The following is a 20,630-nucleotide window of genomic DNA, read 5'->3' as shown; positions in this document are numbered from 1 at the left end:
TATGTTCATTGCAGAATTTCAACCAGTTTTCATACCAAGACATTTCATCAACACTTGGCAGCTCATTAGCATCAAGTCTCAACTCCTTAGGTGTAGCAGAGGAAGGCTGAGGAGAAATGCAGTGGTAATTGGACTTTGTTAAAGCATACTGTCAGGGTGCAGTTTGATATTATCATTATTGTGTTTGTTTTGTTAATCTTTTATTGAGTACTTTCAAGTAATGGCCTAAGAATTTTTTTTCTTCTTTGTACACTTGATAGATAATTTACCTTGGTTGTTTATGGAAGCAGTGTTGTGGAAGAAGTACTATTCCCTTTATAGAAGGGTCTTTTCTTCAGCCCTCTAGGTTGGACTCCACACTATACTTCAGGGATTTTTTGAAAAATTTCATATGTTACAGTGCTTGCTTTTACTTATCATTTTTTTTCATGCATTTCCCCCCCTTTGTACACTGATTGAGACCACCCTCATTCTTTTTCACTTCTTCCATAGTTCAAGTGAGTGACAAATGCTTCCCTTAATGTTCACCAAGCCAACATGCAAGATTTGTCAGCAGATGTTTCAAGTGTTGGTGTGCAGTTTTCATTGCTGAAGGGCTTGGTGGCCAATGGCTGAAACATTTAAGGAAGACTTTGCTGTGGCTTCCTTACCATCAGTGCAGAAATTGGTTATATACATACATACATACAGAGGAAGAGAAACTCTTCACATTATAATAACAATATTAACCCAGTGATTATGTTCCATATAGGAAGTAGGTTTTTGGATAGAGAGAGGTAATAGTAGAATAAATCAAGAAAAGTCAAAAGGCACTCATTAATGCTTGAACTTTAAGAAAGAAGTTCCAATTTTAGATTCAGTAAATCCTTACACATTGCGCGTAATTCTGTCTATATATTATGATAGAGGTTGACGACCGATTTTCTGACACCAACGGGGCCGGATCGATGCCGGACCAGCAATTTTGCCATACCATGGGTGGTCACGGTCTTGGGGGACCTTCCACTCCCGTAACCTTCGACCCAATAGTTATACACATCACGCTAACTCTAAAGCACTTTGGGCTGATAGAAAATCAATATTACATAGCATAAGCAATTATTAAAAGAAAATTAAATGAAAACAGGTGCAGGGTGTATGGAATTTTATTGTTTACTTAACATAAACCGCTGCATTACTTCGCTCCCAAGGAGATGAGTCATAATATAGAGGTGATTACAATTATATTTCTGAAAGTAGGGTATGCTATACCCTAGTTAATTTGACAAAAAATGGAATCTGGGTCGCTCGAATTACCCAAAAATCTGAATAAACCGAGTTCGGAATATTTTGACATTATTCGACAATTTCCGATTAGTCGTTCGTTTTCTGTTCAGTTTTTGCGCCTTGTCTTGGCTGGCACATAAAATTATCTGTTTAATTACTGTGCAAACAAAAATATTTTCTAAATGTACAGTCTCGTTCAAGAATCTTTGAACACTGCTGGAGACAGCTGGCAGCTCAAGGCCGTTTGTTTACTATAGTATGTAGTAAAAATTTTGAATAAATGTAAAAGTGATCAGTGATTGGTTACTTAGTTCCCCGTTGCTTAATTTAATGGTTGGGCTTTATTGTTTCGTATTATATTATACTACGTACTATAGTAAACAAACGGCCTTGAGTTGCCAGCTGTCTCCAGCAGTGTTCGAAGAATCTTGAATGACACTGTACATACAGTAATAATAAAGTAAATACGTAATACAGTAATAAATAAATGTAACAATGCGAGGTGAGCTGATGATGCGAGGGGTGAGGTGGTGAGGTGACGAGGCGATGATGCGAGGGGTGAGGTGACGTGACAAAGCACTTACACAGCAAACAAAATAACAGCACTACTAAACCATTGTCTTGTAACATTTTAATTTCTTAATTCTATTTTAAAATTAATTGATACATGATGGCTCGATTTGGCTATGTTTGCACTGAGGCTCCTGATCTGTGAATAAACCTGGGGATATGGAGACACTTTATACACTACAGTAATATTTAGTAAGTGCTCAAGACAGATCCTGTGATGAGCACCAACCCTTTTGAACAGTTGACAATAATGGTGCTCGGAAGATGGCGAGTGCTGGCCGTGACATGTCTTGGCCGTGACCACCATCACAGCTGACATGAACAGTGCTACTAACTCTGAAACTTAATTCCCACCAGTTACCAACTCATATGAGGAATAAGATAATATGTAAGTGATATCTCCGTTAGCCGGAACATTGGTGCAGAGCACTTCTGGGAATGAGAGATTTCCGGGTAACGAGACGACTCTTTCAAAGAGAGGAAATATCCCTCATCCCGGGAATTTTCCGGGTAACGGAAAAATGTTCTTGGAAGTTCCAGAAATTGCCTGTTACATCATCTCTCTGACACAGAAAAATATCCCCCACTCCTGGAATTTTCCTGGTACCTGAAAATTTTTCTCGGAATTTACGGAAAATGCGCCTGATTTTCATCTATCAAACCTGGAAAAAACTCTCCCAACCCAGGAATTTTCCAGAATTTTCCGGTTATCGAGAAAATTTTCTCATAATTTTCCGGAAAATGTGCCCCTCGGAAAATCACTCCCAAAGCCGGAATTTTCCGTAAAATTAGAGTTTTGGGAGCGATTTTCCGAGAAAATTTCAGTTCCGGCCATCGGAGAGCTCCGGGTTTGAGGGATTCCGGCTAATGGAGATATTACTACCAGTAAAGTGAGGAATAAATCAAAATAATAATAATGAAAAGGATAAGAAAAAATACTCTACAGTATTAGCATTTGGCGACTGGACGACAAAATATTTCAATCGTTTGACTACACACGAGACAACTGAGATTCCTCACTCCATCCACCCTCACTCTTGTGTTGTAGACCTTATGATAATTTTTTTGCACATTCTGTATGTAAGATTGTGTGTGCATGTAACAGAATAAAAAAAATAGTAATGTAATGCGTATCCAAAATTACGATTTAAAAAATAACCATAACACCTCACAGCCTGGTAAGGTTAGCTTACCACAAGCATGTCCCAGGTAGCTATTGTTCACCATAAATGTGCATTAAATTTGAAATTCCACCACTGTAAAACTGTCCAGAGCATCAAAGGTTCCGGACCAGTGATTGCCGGAAATTCGGTGGCCAACCTATACAGTTCTTTAAAAAAAATGCACTGGTATCTTACGGCACATCTGATATAAGGATGTCATAGTAAATGAATGGATCCTTTACATTCATCATAATAAGCATAAATTTTTATATGGTTTATGCTATTTGGTATCAACTGAATATCCCTAGGCTTGTTAATGTTGGAGTGCTTATTATGCCGTATTTCCCTGTCATATCATCATGCCATTTCTCAAGTCTGATTTTTTAGCTTATTGCTGTATACTAATAACTCTCTTCAGATGTTTATGATGCATTTTGACCACTTTCAGTAAATATTATTGGACCATTCCAAACCTTAAGTACTATTTACCATAAATACAACGTCAGTTTGTGTACACAACTCTCATTTCTGAATTTTAGAATCTACTTCTGTTTCTTGGCCACAATGGATGATAGGAGTGTGGTAAAGGTGATGTAGATGGTTGGAAATAAGAGCCTCGGTGTGTTGTGAGTTGTGTTCCACATATTATATGTACAAGTTCACTGAGCATCTTGAAATAGAAGATATTGATATACCCATTGTATCTCTTTTGTGCAGTAAAAGTTGACGTTATTATGCTTTGGGTATGGTGAAAAATGTATTTAAAATAAGAGATATTATATATTATTTCCTATTGACTTTTATTTCTTGTTGTGAACTAAAGAGAATTATTGAAGAGATTAGGCCATTTTATTATGCTGTAATATATGGAGACCAGTTTTAACTAAAATAAGTCTATATGATAAGGTTCAATAAATTTTTTACATCATTTGGTTTATTTTGTAAATGTGAAGAATTAATGTATCACCATCTTGTTATACAATATATGTTGTGTGTCTTTAGTGGCTACCTATTCCAGACAGAGAATTTGGTAATACAGTACATGTACAGTATAGTGAAAATTATTATTATGGGAAGGTTTGTCTTCCTGTTAGTCATGTGGTAGTAAGGCATATGTGCTTAAGTAGGTGAAAGGGATGAAGCATCAGCTGTTATATGAGGTGCAGATGTTGGTAAGAGGAAGAATTCTTATAGATTCCTCATATGTTTGGGTAGATTTTCTTCAAATGCCTTAAAATTTGAGTCATAGAAATGTAAATTTACATATGGTAGTTAGTATTATTTTTAGGTTTAAATTAAAACTTAAAAAATTCTGTAGATTTAATGTATTTCTTAAATCACAGTGATTCAAACAAACCAGTTGGAAAGAAATTGCTGCAATGATATAAACAGTGCATAAATCACTGTTATATAATACAGTATCACTAGCATTGCTTGAATGACTGTGGTAAAAGGCTCTAGCATTGTGTAAATTAGTGTGGTTTGATTAGTGACTTGCATTTCCTGGTATCATCATGGTTTAATAAACCATTAACATTGCTTAAATCACCATGATTTAATAAGCTACTATCATTGCATACGTCACCATTTGTTTTAATAAGACACAGGCTCTGCATGAATTATTGTGATTTGATAAACTGCTGGTATTTCTTAAATCACTATGACTTAACATGTCACTAGCATTGTATAGATTGCAAGGATTTAACCCTTTGTGTATGGGTTTCCCTCAGAACTGAATAAAACCGTCTGGTGTGAACCAAACAAAATATTAAAACTGGTGTCCCCATAGTGAAGGGGGTTAATAGGCTACTAACATTGCTTTAATCTCTGTGATTTGATAAGTCACTAGCATTATTTAAGTAAATATGATTTAAAAAACTGCTAGTATTTTATAAATCACTGTGATTCAGTAACTGGTAGCATTACTTTAATCAATGTGATTTGATAAACCACTAGTATTACTTAAATCATTGATTTAAAATCACTAGTGCAGTATTGCATTAATCATTGGGGTTTGATAAACTGCATAAATCACAGATTTGATAAGTCAAACTTCACATTAATTAATGTGATTTGATAAGCAACAAACGTTGCTTAAACCACATTCACATAATATGCCACTACCATTACATAAATCCTGTGATTTAATGAGCCACTGATGTCAATTCTGCAAAGACAAAAACAATGCCAGTATGAGTAGAGATTGCTTACATTTTATAAGTGCATGTAGTGTAGAGTTTAAGTTTTTCTCTAAAGGGAAGTGTATTAAGCAGCATAAACTGTAGCTATGGAGGTGTTGTCATTTTGGCTTGCAAAATATATAGTATTTGTGCTTCACAGAAATATGCTAAATGTGTACATGACTCCTTTTACATGAAATGTCTTAAGTTTTGTGGCTAAATAATTGTAAAAATGTTTCTGGCATTGTACCACTGTAAAATTAGTTAGAAGTTTGGAGGCAATTACTGTTTTTATACCAGTTGTAAGTCCATAGAATTTATATGCATATACATAGGAAACTGGGTATTAAGGCCATGCCAAAGGGAAAATAATGTTGGGAACATGATGTATGTTAGAGTGCTTGAGTTTTATTATACTGTATGAATATAGTAAATAAAAAAAATAAATCGAGAGCCCAAGCATTCCCACCAGCCTTTGACATATCAGTAGCAAGTGTAGGAATCTATTCTGGATGGGGTTTCCATACTTTCTTGTTGCTTTTGTAGCATTTTTATTGTATGTGATGATGGACATTCTGCTTTGCAACTGATTTTGTCAAACTGGGAGAAGAGGTTCACTACAAAATGTACTGTGTCATAACCAAGTAGAATAAGAAAGTATAAATAGGTCGCATTGTTGCTATGGATGTTTTCTTATTGCCATTATATGTTATCAGCACAAAGCAATTTACCTCTTGCAGTAAGCAACATGTACAGTAATTTAAAATCAATTTATTACATTGATGTTAGGGGTAAAATATTGTTTAAAAGCTTATTCTTTTCCCCTACCCAAAACTAAATGCTTCTAAGCCAAGTTCATGAGTAGGGCAACTATAAGTTGTATTATAGAGGTAAGAAGTGTCTGTTGGTGTAGACATATTTCACAAGAGGTGTAGAAGACAGCCAATGTGATGATGAATAGCACCAGCTGGCCATGTCTCAAGTAGAGGTGCTCAACACATTGTCCCTTGACTATTTCTCTGCCTTATTAGTATGCATTATACAGTACTAATATTTGGTTTTGGGTCTTCTCTCTTTCTTTATACGAATAACTGCCTCTCACTTTGTGTAGGTTGGTCCGTGCTGAAGCTCCTCCAGGTTATATTTCATATATTTGAATAGTCTTCCAAAGGATATCACAAATTTTATCTCATCTCCACTATGACCTTTTAATTTGGTTGAATCTCTTCAGCCAAGCATATTATTGTCTTGAATTGTGTTCTGTAATTAAACATTTGCTCATATATCATTTTATTTAATTTTTAGGCATAATTGTTGAAATATTGGGCCCTCTTATGTCTCTTTGTTTTATTTTTGATAGACTTTAATGTAACATTTTTAACTCCCTCTCAGAATATCTATTTTTAAGCAGCTGTAATGTATCAGTTCCATATCTTGAAGTAAAACATTTAAGAATCTGATGAGTTTCCTGCTCGTTTATATATACAGTATTGTTTGATATTGGCATATATGTCTGATTCACCTTAATTGTTCATGTTAGATATAATTTTCTTACATCTGATTTTTGCTGTAATATTTCAGGTATGTCAACATACGGTATATACTCTAGTCACTGAAAGATTTATAGAAGACTTAAAGCTCAAATTTATTATCAAATGTGATGAAGATCGTTATACTGAAACATAAGTTCTCTGTTTTAAACATCTGTAAATAGAAATTTCCTGTAAAAGTGCTTCAAAACTTGCCTAGAGCTGTGCATGTTGTCAGGCAAGACCGGGTAATGCACGTCTGTGTGACACTAAAAAACAAAAGGATTTCAACTTTTGTTATAGTCCTTGATACTCCTTTTCTTCAACTTAGTGATATAACTCCCTTATGAAGTTGATAATATCTCATTTAATTATTAGTTTCTACTGAAGCATGTTTATCCTTGAATGTTTTCCACTGAATTTGCAGCTCGTCTTTTTTTTTTTTTTTTTTTTTTTTTTTTTTTGAGCTATTTTTACTACCTTGTCATCATCTTTCCCATTGTCCAAGTAATATTTTTAATTTTAACTGAATAACCTTAAACAGACAAATGTTTGTATCGGCTTTTGATGTTTTTGTTTTATATGAATAATCCACACTGTTGTAGCATGCTTTGTTATCCATATCATTGTGAATCTTGGTGCATTCCCACTTTCCCAGCATCATTGATGCCAAACTAGGAGGCTTCTGTTACCTTCACACACCCCTTACAATATTTTAGGAATACTGTATGCAAGTATTCCTTAAGGCTTAACTCTCAAAGATTAACACCAAATTATTTTTTAAATGCAACCAAAACTGGGGTCGCCCATACTGTTTGCTGTACTCTTATATCTTATATGTACTGTTTAATCTAACTGCTGTGAATCTAAAGCTGCTGCTGCTTTTTTTTTCTCTCCAGAAATCAATAAAAGGCTTTCATGTGTTTTTTTTTAACATAGAGGGTAAGTAATGTGCGATAGAATTTGATGGGCTGCAGTTATACTAGTACCTGTACTGTATAAATGAAGTACTGTAGTGCAAAGAGAAAATGTTATAGATTGATATAGATTAATATTGTGGTTATCATCATATATATATATATATATATATATATATATATATATATATATATATATATATATATATATATATATATATATATATATATATATATATATATATATATATATATATATATATATATATATATATATATATATATATATATATATATATATATATATATATATATATATATATATATATATATATATATATATATATATATATATATATATATATAATGAGATATCTGTTTAGGAAGGTGTCTCGGGTGTAAAGTCCTAATTGGTGCAACCAGAGATAAATACAGGTATGGAGTATACCTGTATATGAATTGCTTTGAAGATTGACCTTAGTGTATAATGAGAACATAATTTGGTCAAGTTTATCAAAATAAATGTGTGTTTTGCATTATGTTACAAGGTAGGAAAACCTGTGAAAATTCAGTGTTTGGTGAGGATGAATACTAATAAGAGCCAGTGAAGCTCTCCTATACAGGTAATGTAAGAGATGTCATTTGAATGTGGTCAGTGTCAAATTTTTCTGTCTGCCCAGATGAGCTATCAATGTTTCCTTTTATTTTCACTCTCCAGTTATAGCACAATTGGAGTTATAAATAATAGCTGACATTTTCTTCTGTATTTACACATTCCCTGTAATTAATATACAGTACTGTACTTAAATCCTAGAGGTGGAATACAAACATGTGATACATGGTTAAGGCTCCAATGTGTTACAAGTCTCCTGCTGTATATACTTACATTGAAAACCCATAATATTGTTGGTAGATGAAGGAAATGATTTAAGGTTCATGTTGAATTATAACAATTGAGTTATATCACCATGAGATTATGACTGGTAATGAAAGTACTGTAATGGTGTTATGATAGATACATTATTTTCAAAATGGTATGAATAATAACTAAGTAATGAAAGTTACAAAGTGAATGTCAGTACCTGTACTCAAAGAGTCGACCAAGGATATAGGGGCACCTTGGTGCATAGTTGGATTTAAAGGATATTCACTTGAAGAGACCCAGGGAATGGTGCTGCCATTATTGGTGTAGGATTTGGAAGAAATGGAATTGATTACAAATGAATCCTGGAAAATTTTATATTTGGCAAGAAAGTTCCAAGCAATTAGGATTGTACAAGATTTGAGGAAATTTAGCACATGCAAAATAAAGCAAATTGATGGTGCTGTAGGGGGTAGAGTTTGGACATGTAGAGAGGTGGTATTGTGATCTATGATGAGGAAATGGGACACTGACATGTTGGTATTAATGGGAAAGAATGCTCTGGTTGAAATTTTCAGAAAAATAGAGAAAATGTAAAATGTGAGGTATCGATGTTACAACCGAGTAGTTGGGACACTCATCTGTTATAGGTTGGTGAATTGAAAGTTTGTAACTTTATAATGGTTCTGAGAGCACACAAAATATTGGAGAGAGAATGATGGCAGTCATAAAGGAAGGGAGGGCATGATGGATTGTGTACATGAGAGTTATCTTACTGGTACTGTACAGTATAAATGCTTGTAAAAATGTACAGTAATTATTGTGTTCTGAGGGGGTGTGCATACTCTATGGTGAAAAAATAAGTGAAATACTGTACAGTATAGGAAAAGGGAAAAATCATGAGGATATTTTCTAGTACAGTATCAATCTTTTTTTTATACATGATTATTGTTCTTATCATCAGATTAAGGCACAGTACAGTATTATATTTTGTGTAAAGTTTAACATTCTCTGTTAAGGAATTACATAAGTATCACTAAATTTTTTAGATATGCATACATACATGTGCGTTAAACCATGTATTGTCCTACCATTTAATAAGCATGTCTTCAGTTGAATTTTTTTATTTTTACTTCTGTACTGTCCTATTGATTATTGTTCTTTATCTATTTTTAGGGAGATTTAAATAGGTACAGTATTAGTTTTGTAGATGTTGTTGACAAAATGTAAATTATGAATGCTGTACTGCATAAACTGTAGGAACAGTACTTTAGATGACATTGGATATAGAACTAGATACTGAAAGAAGTCATGACATTTGGAGAAGATTGATGCGGGTATAAATAATTCATTACATACAAGACAATTTTTCTTTGAAATCTAGCATATGATTTTATTTAGTAGTGTTATATCTGAGTAGTCATCCTTTTTTTTTAAGTTTTATTTATGCTTCTATCTTTTATTTTCTGTTTATCCAAATAGTGACAACATGGGAGGGGTGATGCATGGGCCACACAGTCCAGTGAGAAGCAGCAACAGTAGTATATATTTTAAAATTTAAGCTTTCTGTGTACTGTATTTGATATAGAAAGTAAAAATAGGCTGTGATAAAAAGCTAAAGAAAGTGGCCATTACTTGTGTTTGACCAACAGTTATGCCAATGTATTAAAGAAAGAAGGAATTCTGATACCTTTTCAGTATACAAGTACTGTTTTACTGATATCTTTGAGTGACAATGTTTTCTCACAATTGTATATGTAATAGAAGTTATTATGTAAAGTGATGTGAGGGTTCTTGCAGGTCTCTTGTTACTCAAAGTAGGTACACTATGTACAGTGTACACCCATCAAAAAGAATAAAGCAGCCTTAGAGTGATGGAAATCGGAATGAGCAAGTACGTTCAGACACAGATGTATCTGTTGGGTTGGTACCTCTGACTATATAGGCCTAATATCCTTTATTGTGCAATGTTTTGTGATTTAGATTATTAAAATAATAATAAACTTAATATTTAATACAGTGTACAGTATTTGCATTAAGTTGATGGTCAAGTGTTCTATAGTACTTTAAAGATGAATGAGTAGGAATGTATTTATGGTATACAGTAGGAGTTGTCATTTCCCAAATAATGTGTATTTATGGGAGAAAACTAACATGTAACAAAAGAGCTGACTGAAATACTGTAATTTGTTATGTGGTACAGTACAGTATTTCTTTTCTACCCTTTGGTTGCACAAGTTTAATTCAAAACCTGATCTTTACGAATATCCGTACATTTTCTCCGTTAGTTGGAGAATCACAAAACATGAATGGTGGTCTCAGTTCATGGGAATCAACAGGTATTCGACTCTTATATTATGCAAATGAAACCGAAGTGTGTTGTGGCCATTTCATTCTCCAAAAATAATCCAAACAAAATGGAAAGCAGATGCAGAAATGAAACATCCAGTGGAATGTGAGGTGCCATCACAAGAATGGTATAAAGAATTAGATGACTTGTAACATAAGGAAGTTTCTGGTAGGGAGAGTAGACATACTAACACATCATCATTCCCAGGGTATAAAGTATATCAAAATACTTCAACCTATGTTCCAGAATATAGAGTATGGCAAGGATCGAGAGTTTCTTTTTTCTTTTTCTTTGTTTTGATGGGTGTACTTTGTGTAATTTGAAAATTTTCACTTATTTGTTTTTGGGTTTGGAAAATTAAAAATGTATAAGACAGTTTGTAAATACTGTACTGTAATAGCACTCTTCTTTATGGGCATGTAAAGATAGGTATTGATCAATGACTTTTGTGTATTTTAATTTTTGTATGAAAACATTATTAAAAAATGTCCATTCATTAAATCATGTATTGAAGCTTGTCTAGCATTATTTGTCTAGAGTGTGATGTTTGTGTATGTGAACGGATAACTATATTTGATACTTGGCTGGTTAACTGCACAATATTTTGTATCTTCATATATCAGAATGTTAATAACTAGTATAGAGTACTTTCAGATGTAGAAACAGTCGGGGTTTCCTTTTTTTTTTATATGAAGCACATTTTCTTTTGGCAGTTACAGTTTTATAAGGTTAGGAGATAGTATTAGGTTGAAAATAAGCATGAGTGCAGGGAATGGGTATTTGATTATCGAATTAATGCATGAAAATCCCATTTATGTACTGATCACTTATAATGACCATTACAGTACAGTACAGTACTAAGGACTGACAATGTGCAATAGTCAGTCAATTGGAGGTTTATCTCATTGACATAATGGCTTTGTGAAAGCTGGTCGAATTTGCCCTCAAGGCTTATTAGTTTCATGCTTCATTATCCATTATTATCTCTGTAGGAGTTTATTTTGTCATGGAATGAAAACAAAATGGACTGCATTTTGTACTCTCGTGTAAATAACTCATACTCTACTGTTATTTGTGCTGAGAAACTTTTTAATACTAAAGAATTGTTTGAAAGTTAATTCATCAAAAGTGAATTTGTTGGATGACAATGAAACAGCCTCTTTTATAACAAGTATAATTTATTTATGATGTGATAGTGTACTGTAACATGTTTTCCACAGTGAGCTAGATATGTTGATGGATGTTGTTGCCTACACAAGTTCTCTCATGTTTCAGTTAAAAATTGTGTTGATCACAATTAAATCCCTAAGAAAGGGGAATAAATTTTAATACTACATATAACCACTCTTCCTTTTATTAAGGAACTACAGTAGGAGTAATTGTAATGCTAGATGTTGAGATATTTGACTGTAACTTACTGTGACTAATTTAAAAGAAGACTTCATTGCAGTGGTGGGGTAGTGATTTTCTTTTCTGACTGTAAGGCATCCATGTCAAATTACTGTATCAAGATTGTTTACAGGATATGCACACAAAAAATATCCACATCCACAGTTTGGACACACATGCACACAACCTCACCCCCACACACACACACACACACACACACTGTATATATATATATATATATATATATATATATATATATATATATATATATATATATATATATATATATATATATATATATATATATATATATATATATATATATATATATATATATATATATATATATATATATATATATATATATATATATATATATATATATATATATATATATATATATATATATATATATATATATATATATATATATATATATATATATATATATATATATATATATATATATATATATATATATATATATATATATATCTCATACCACACACCTCCATATGTAAGAGTCTTTAAGTGAGTGCATCATCTAGGTGTTACGACCTCAGTGTATGCCCACTTCCACACGAATGCATAAGCTTAGGATTAGGTACAATACATATAATCATACTCAAAAGTGCATATTTCTAAACATGTACACATATATGGATTAGATAAAATAATACAGATATTCATACTCAAACGTGTATTCTTTATTTATACACATATACAAACAGTTAGAGAGAGGAGAGTTAATGTCTTTGAGATACTGAGTGACAAAATCTTTTTGCACATTTGAGTAAAATGCACATGAGTGAAAATGTGTATGCAATTAACTATATGAGTGTGTGTGTGTGTGCGCATGCGTGCGTGCAACTAGGAGAGAGAGAGTATAAAGACGAGTATACCCACTACGGACTTAAGGTGAACATACACAAGACAAGGGTTCTTTTTCAGGCCTGGCTCTGGTTCAACCACACCTCCATTGTCCATCCAGGTTAACAGCACCATCCTCTCCAATGTTAACTCTTTCCAATACCTTCGCTCCCACCTTTCCACCATCATGGATATTAATGAAGAGATCCTACATTAAATCAGGTGTGCCTCGAACCTTGGCAGACCGTGTACCCATGTCTTCAGCTGCATGGAGCTGAAATTGGATACAAAATTGTGTACTATATCAATCAGTGGTCCTCCCCACCCTGCTATGTTGCAGCGAGACATGGGTCACATACCGGAGACACCTCAAGGCACTTGAGAACGTTCACCAACTTAGTCTACATTCCAACCTCCGAGTCTGCTGGAAAAACAAAATGACAAATGCCAATATTCTTATTTACACCAATTGTAGGAGCATTGCCAAAGCAGTTACTCTCTGGTCCTCTAAAGAGTGGCAAGTGTTTTGCTGGCCAGCAACGGAAAATGTGTAAGGAAAGTCCACACAAACGTGAAGTGCCAAATTGACTTCCGCACCTGGGAGATTATCACTCCACACAGTAACCTTTGGAGGAACTCTCAAAAGGTGGTAATACTTTATTTTTGAGTTAAGAGTGACTGCCTACCGAGATGGACAAGCGCCAGTTCTGTAAAGATGCTGCTGCTGGTCCTACCCCACAAGATATATCCCTCCACGTGCAACATCTGTGGACAACCCTGCTGGTCCCCTATCAGCATCTAAAGTTACTTCAGGGCTCACCAGTGAAGGTGACATCATTAATAACTGGTATCATTCTGCCATCGTTGGATGGTCATCATCCTCAATTCCAAAGGACAGCAAAGAAGTAGTATTAATGTGTGTATGTGAGAGAGCAAAGGAGTCTGTAAATGAGATTGGGTGAAATTATGAGTGTGTGTGTGTTTGTGTGGAGGTACTGGGTATGTAAATTTGTGTGAGAGAGAGAGAGCAAATGATAGTGTACAGTTTTGCATTTAGCACACACTCCAGTGCTGATGTGTGTCATACTCAGACTCTTTAGGCACTCCATATTAAAAACAAATTCTTGTATACATCTTTGATGGAGTGGCCTATTGGTTCATTTTTATATTTGCCTCTATTAAGGGTAATTTATCTTCTAAAAGTGTCCCTGTAATACTATTTTTCATATAATAGTATGTGTTCTTGTGATGGTTAATGTGCAATTGCTTCCCTCAAACTGTTTGGTGTCCCAAGTATAATTCTTATTATTAATCGCTACAAGTAGCCAAGTTCGAAATGTCCTCGGATTGATAGAGTTGTCCTTTGTTGTTTTCCAGAAGAAACTTTGGTGGTGTGTTTAGGATTCAAAGCCTTATTTTGTTTAATATCAAGTTGTAGATAACAAAACAGTATATAAAAGCCTTTTTTTCTGAAGTGGGTGGGTTTGTTGTCATGGTAGCAAATGCCATACCATGGCATTGTCATTATTTAATGGTTTAAATTTCAGGTTTTCAAAATTGGATCCATACTGTGTGTGTAAAAAGATTTTTATTGTGTCTCGGGGCTCAAAAATTAGTGTCGTACTATCCATGAACCTGTGGACTCGATCGTAATTAAACATATACAAAACTTCAGATGGGTTTGGGAGGTTTATACCTGTATATCAATCTTTTTTTTTTATTTTTTTTTATTTTTATTTTTTTTTTTTTTAAGGAAAATTTCAGTGTAGTAGTTCAGAGTTGATGTAACTGATTTTTCGGTTCAGAGACACTTTAAAATCTTTACACAAACACACTGCTTCCAGAAACAGTATTTTCCAACTTTGATCACTTGAAACACCCTTAACAGGTTAGTGGATGAAATGTAGGGTATTTTGTGGATTAGTGGAAGGGTGAATATGAATTTAAAGATTTTCTGGTGAGTTCGGAAAAAAATGGAAATCGGTATTTCAATTTCACCCATATACTTCTGCCTTTCATTTTCACCCACAGATGATTGCACTTTATCAACCCTTCATAACAGTTAAAGTATATTCATAACAATTATGTCTCAAGACTTGGTACAGTAATGTGTTATGTATTGGTTGGGTACACATTTTGTCCCTTGTGCAATGTTAGGAATTCACGGCAGTAAAATGGAACACATAATTAGATATATACTGTATTTATAAAGTGGGCATGAAGAATTTAAATACAGTAAATGCAAAAGTGAAGAGATAGGGTGGCTGCTATCAGGGGCTTGATGAAGATGGTAATGCCAGCCCAACATTGTAGAACCCTCCATAATTGGTAGACCATATGGTCATTATTGTACAAATATTGTGGAAATCATCCAGGTTGTCTTAACCCATTTATATTAAGCTTATTGCCATGATAAAATTAAATGCCATGATTTAGTTGACAGTATTTTGGATGCCCAGCCCAAAACACTTAAGTTTACCTCAGTGTCATGGTAAAGTTGAAAAGACACTTGTCATGCTAAGGCTCTCGATTAAGCTAACTCATCTTACTTGGGAGTTGCCAATCTATAAAAAATGAGATAGCATAGTTTAAGGAATCTTGAATTTAGCTTAACTATTGTTGCTATCTCAATTTGTAAATACTATGGGGAGAGAAACATCATTTTCTCTGGTGCACAGAAATAGCTGTCATGCTGACACAATAGACTGAGTTAACCCTTCTTGCTTGCAAGTTGCCATCCAGCAAAACTAGGAAGGCAGCATGTAGGATGATAGTTTAGTTTGGCTTTTATTGCTGTCCTAGTTTGTAACAAAGGGGGGGAGGTGGACTATAATTAATAGCCTGTGAAATGCTCAGCTCTAAAATTTCCTTCTGCATTTAAGGCCCTTCTTGCTATTGTTTTTAATTATCTGAAACCTCAAAAAAACATTTGTTGCAAGCTTAATAATAAGCTTAATGATGTTAATATGTATGTATGTTGTGACACTTCATTCACACAAATGAAGACCATGGTAAATGGTTGCCTTGGCAATAAACATACCCACAGTTATCAGCTTAAGATGCCCCAAAGAATGAACAATTATTGTGCCAATGAAATAAATGATGATGACATTGAAAATATGCCAGTAGCATTTGATTATGATAAGTATTACAGATGCCTGTTAACTTTGTTTTAATACTTTGGGTGCTCCAAATGCTCTTCCATCTCACAGATTGCCTGTGCAGTCAAGCCTCATATATTCAGATAAATAGTACCAATGCCTATGCTGCACCTCTGTATGTATTTTGAAAACTGTTTCAGAGTATTAATGTAAAAAAAATTTTTGTTTGGTGGAATAGATGTTTAGATCCACTGGTGAATAGATGAGGATCGGCTGTGTTATTTCTCCAGTGTAAGAAAAAATCACTTAAGTTGGAATGACTACAATAATCTTTAAACTTGTGTACCATAAAATTTATGGCACCATAAATTATTATTATGGAATTCTGAATTTTCATTTTACATTCACCTCTCAGGATGCATTTGGGTTGGGATTGTGTTGGTTCACAGATGTTATTGAATTGACATTATTAGGATTCACAAACAGTATTGCCATTGTTAGTCGTCAAGGCCAATTTAAAGGTACTGTACCTTTATAGTACAGTATACCAATTAACACTTTTATCCCATAAACTGATTAATACTTTAGTCACCAATGCCCAATCTATGTCTATTGATGTTTTTCCTCCACTTAATTATCCTGGTCCAGAAGTAGTTAATTATGTTGTCATCATCTATCGAATTTTTAATTCACATTTAGTTTGAATTCCAGTATTCATACTAATTTTCTTATTATTTTTGGTATTTGGTATATGTCTTCCACTCGGCTCTTCAGCTGTCTCTCATTCACCTGTGCATACTGATCTTATTACTAACTGCAAAACCAACCGAATGATAGTCTCTGATTGGACAACTCGCTAATCATGAAAACGTGGATGCATATGGCTTTTATTTCAATAAGTATGGAATGAAATTAATATTAAATGCTCCTTTATATAAATTTTAGGACTTTATAATAATGTGAATAATGTTAATATAAAATAATTTATGAATGTACACTCAGTAAAAAATAGTATCTTTCAGGAGGGGACCGATGAATTTGGAACTGAAGAATCCTGTTGTCTCGCTAGGGTTAGTAGGCGTGATTGTGAGACATTTCCTGCCTATAATGGAAGGCCTAATTCTATGCTTTCATTCAAAATATAAAATTAGTACATTGCAATATGATTGACAAATAACAGTGTGCCTCATGAGCCTTTATCAAAAACCTTCATTATGTTGTCATTTTGTTTCACACAAGAATTGTAAAGATACTTTTTTACTGAGTGTACTGTATCTAAATAATTTGTACATCAACCAGTGGGTCTAATATGCCACAGCAAGGCACTGTATAATACAATACTCTTTTAAAAATGAAGGTAAACTTGAATGGTATTTCATACAGTATACATTTACTTCATGGAGATTGTAGATCAATGATCTTATTTGGCTACTTGTGTATGGGGTTTCCTATCTACGGATTAAAATCTCATGGCGTTAAGCTCGGATTCCATTCACACGGTAGCTGCAGCGTTAGCGGCAAAAATAGATTAATATTTAAATGCACACGGTTGCGTTAGCGTTATGTATTTGCAGTACATGTCAATCGCTCCCTGTAGCAATTGAAAATGCAACTGCATGGAAACGGACAAGGAAATCTCACACTGTGACGTCACTATCTCTGTGTTTACTCTCCTCACCCAGCAAAATGTCTTGAGGAAAAAAACAGTTTTCTGTGAAGGAGACTGAGAAGCTCATTTCACTCAGAATATATCCCAAACTATTTTTGTAATGCATTTAGAAACATAGCAAGTGTTATTTCATGACTTAACTCATTTAGCATCAATCTATATACAATATATATAATTTTAAGAGATCCATACATTTTTGACACAACTGTTCTGAAATGAAGGTTCATGGTCTCAATGAAAGGGTCATTGGAATTCTAATTTTTGTGTCACTTAATATTAATCTATAGTTCCTATTATTTCCTATTTATAAGCATGACTTAGTGTTTCACCAAATCCTCCTCAACCAGGGAAAGAACATGTGTGAACTGTTGTTGCTCAGACGAAAATATTTTTTGAATTTTTCTTCATCCAAGCTTAAGTCTTTTACCAGAGTATTGTAGGCTCCATATTTGGTCCGATTCAGCAGTAATCTATGAACCCACCATCTATGTTAATTTGTCCGTTTTTCCTTTGATTTACACATGATCTTATACAAACCCAGGATGTTTAACAGCAAATCATCCTGTACATATAAATAGCGTCACAGCTTCAATGTACTAGGAACCATCTTTCCTGTCATGTTCCCACCAACAGAAAGACAGCTGCATGCAATTGGTAACGGGTGTGTGTTTTTCAGGGCAGTTTAACGCAAACACACCGCAAATGCATAATATGATAGGATTCCATATATCATATGGAATCCTAGCTTTAACCAAATAAGGTATTAAAAGTGGCATCCCTGTAGTGCAGGGGTTAGAGGAGATAATATACTTAGCACTTGTGTACAGGGACACCTCTGTGCTGAATAAAATAGTCTGGTGTTAGCCAAGTAAAATGTTGAAAGTGGCATCCCCATACTGAAAGGAATAATCAAGTATATTCTAAAGACATTTTCATGTTTATATCTTCCAGTATGTTTTTGTTTTTGTTTTCTAATACAAAGTCAAAATTTGTGAGCCAATCAAAACCATCTTTCACTGGTACATAACCAAATGCTTACAGTAAGTAATAAGCAACAGCATCCAGTTTCTCAAAGCAGTCACTGTTAATTTACCAGATAAGATAATAATTAATGTGCTGTATTATTATTTATTAAACATTTACCCAATACATAAGATAATAACTAATATGCTGTATTATTATTTATTAAACATGTATCCAATACATTCCTTTCCTGCCTGGTTCTGCGTATTTTTGTTTCGAAAAGTCTGACCATTGCAATGTTACAGATACAGTTATACCCCGCTTTACGCGTTTCTACATTTACGCTGTACCCCACCAGAAAAGGACTTCCCACTTTAAGCGGTGCATCTACTCATATACACGGGAAGCGGCGCAGGCAGGGTGCGCACAAGGTCGCCCAGTCATCAAAACATTACCGAGTTCTTCACCCGCCACCCACCACAGCCGGCCCAAGTCAGTGATAGTGATAGTGAGGATTGGACTTATATGGACTTTGAGGGGTTTGACAAAGAGGTCCTGCAAGCCTCTGTGGTGGATAGTGATACAATTAATACAAGTGATACAGGTGAGGGCCAATAATCTGAGCCATCTTTTCTACTAATGTAAGTGTTAAAAAACCTAATATTATTAATATTTCTCTTAATTATTAATTGTGTGTGCATACCATCATAAAATTAAGAAGTTATTTTTACTACAACGTAGATATTGTGTCTGAAAAAGTGGAGTTTGGGGGTCGGCCCAGTCTCTATTTCAATTAATCCCATATGTTCTGTTGTTCACTTTACGCATTTCTCGCTTTACGCGGGCCTCCGTGGGTTCAATTGACCGCATAAAGCAGGGTTACACTGTACAATATTAAAACTAAGGCAGTACTTAAGAAAAGTGAATGAGCACAAGAGAAGTTGGCAGAACTGTAGTGTTTGTCTATTTTCTTTAGTTCTCTATACCCTTTATAAACGCACATTATGGTTTGGGGATGTTCAAGATCTAGGAGATGGGGAAAGATAAACTCTATTGGTACTTAAATATTTTTTTTTCTATAGAATAATCAGCGGAATGCTGAAGGTTGTAGTAAAGTCTGAAATAGCTTGGTGGAGAGCCTTGTCTGGTGCTGGGTGAGAAGTGTTCCGTCTGTGACTGGAGAGGAAAATTGTTAAGTTGATTGCTGGCGTGCCCCATTTATACCGGATTGGCACAGTGAAGGATACCAGTGGTAGTCTGTTCTCAGCTGGTACGATAGCCAATCGGCATGCAGGGACCAAGAACAACAGCCATGGTTGGCTAAATGCTGATGCTCAATCAGCGCATGGATCAGGATAGAATGCATGCTAGTGAGTTTTTGTAGAGTGCCCCGTACAATGCAGTACTCACCCTTTTGTTACTCCAGGTACCAGGATGGTCGCAGGGATCTAAAGCTTTTTGGTGGCTGTCGGAGACAAAAGGTGCATAAAAGGCTGGGGTGTTGATTTTGCAGCCATTATGAGTGATGAAGTCCTGAAAAGAATATGTGTCCTCAGGAAGAGGAGGGATGGAAGTGGTGGGAACAAGAGGAGGAGGATAGGAAGTGGTAGAAGCTGGAGGAGGAACAGGAGTAGTTGCTGTCTCAGGAGGTACCCAAAAGTCTTTGCTGAATGGGATACACCTGGGAAAGGGCTATGGTAAGGAGAGTCATGGAAATGTTGTTGGGGTGGGTAGATGATTGGCAAGGAGCAGTGACCTTGAATGATGCTACTGACTGTTGTAATGCTTGAAATAGATCATG

The 20,630-nt window shown here is 34.6% G+C and overlaps 1 protein-coding gene across 3 annotated transcripts in view; it reads left to right on the top strand.

Moving 5' to 3' along the window:
* LOC121859001 (RAC-beta serine/threonine-protein kinase B-like) overlaps window positions 1-10,867 on the top strand; it is a 43,256-nt gene extending 32,389 nt beyond the window's left edge. The window contains exons 13-14 of one of the 3 annotated variants that reach the window (XM_042355654.1): window positions 15-124; window positions 9,970-10,867. In XM_042355654.1, the coding sequence (XP_042211588.1) occupies window positions 15-110 (96 nt within the window). In that variant the 3' untranslated portion in view covers window positions 111-124; window positions 9,970-10,867. Of the gene's footprint in view, window positions 1-14; window positions 1,108-9,969 lie in introns of those variants that run through there. The other 2 variants (XM_042355655.1, XM_042355653.1) reach the window with 2 other exon arrangements.
* Window positions 10,868-20,630: the final 9,763 nt, after the last annotated feature.

The sequence above is a fragment of the Homarus americanus genome, unplaced genomic scaffold (genome assembly GCF_018991925.1).
Source record: "Homarus americanus isolate GMGI-L3 unplaced genomic scaffold, GMGI_Hamer_2.0 scaffold27339, whole genome shotgun sequence".
NCBI classification, from domain to species: Eukaryota; Metazoa; Arthropoda; class Malacostraca; order Decapoda; family Nephropidae; genus Homarus; species Homarus americanus.
Note: the sequence above shows the minus strand (reverse complement) of the source record. Positions and strands in the feature narration are given on the sequence as shown.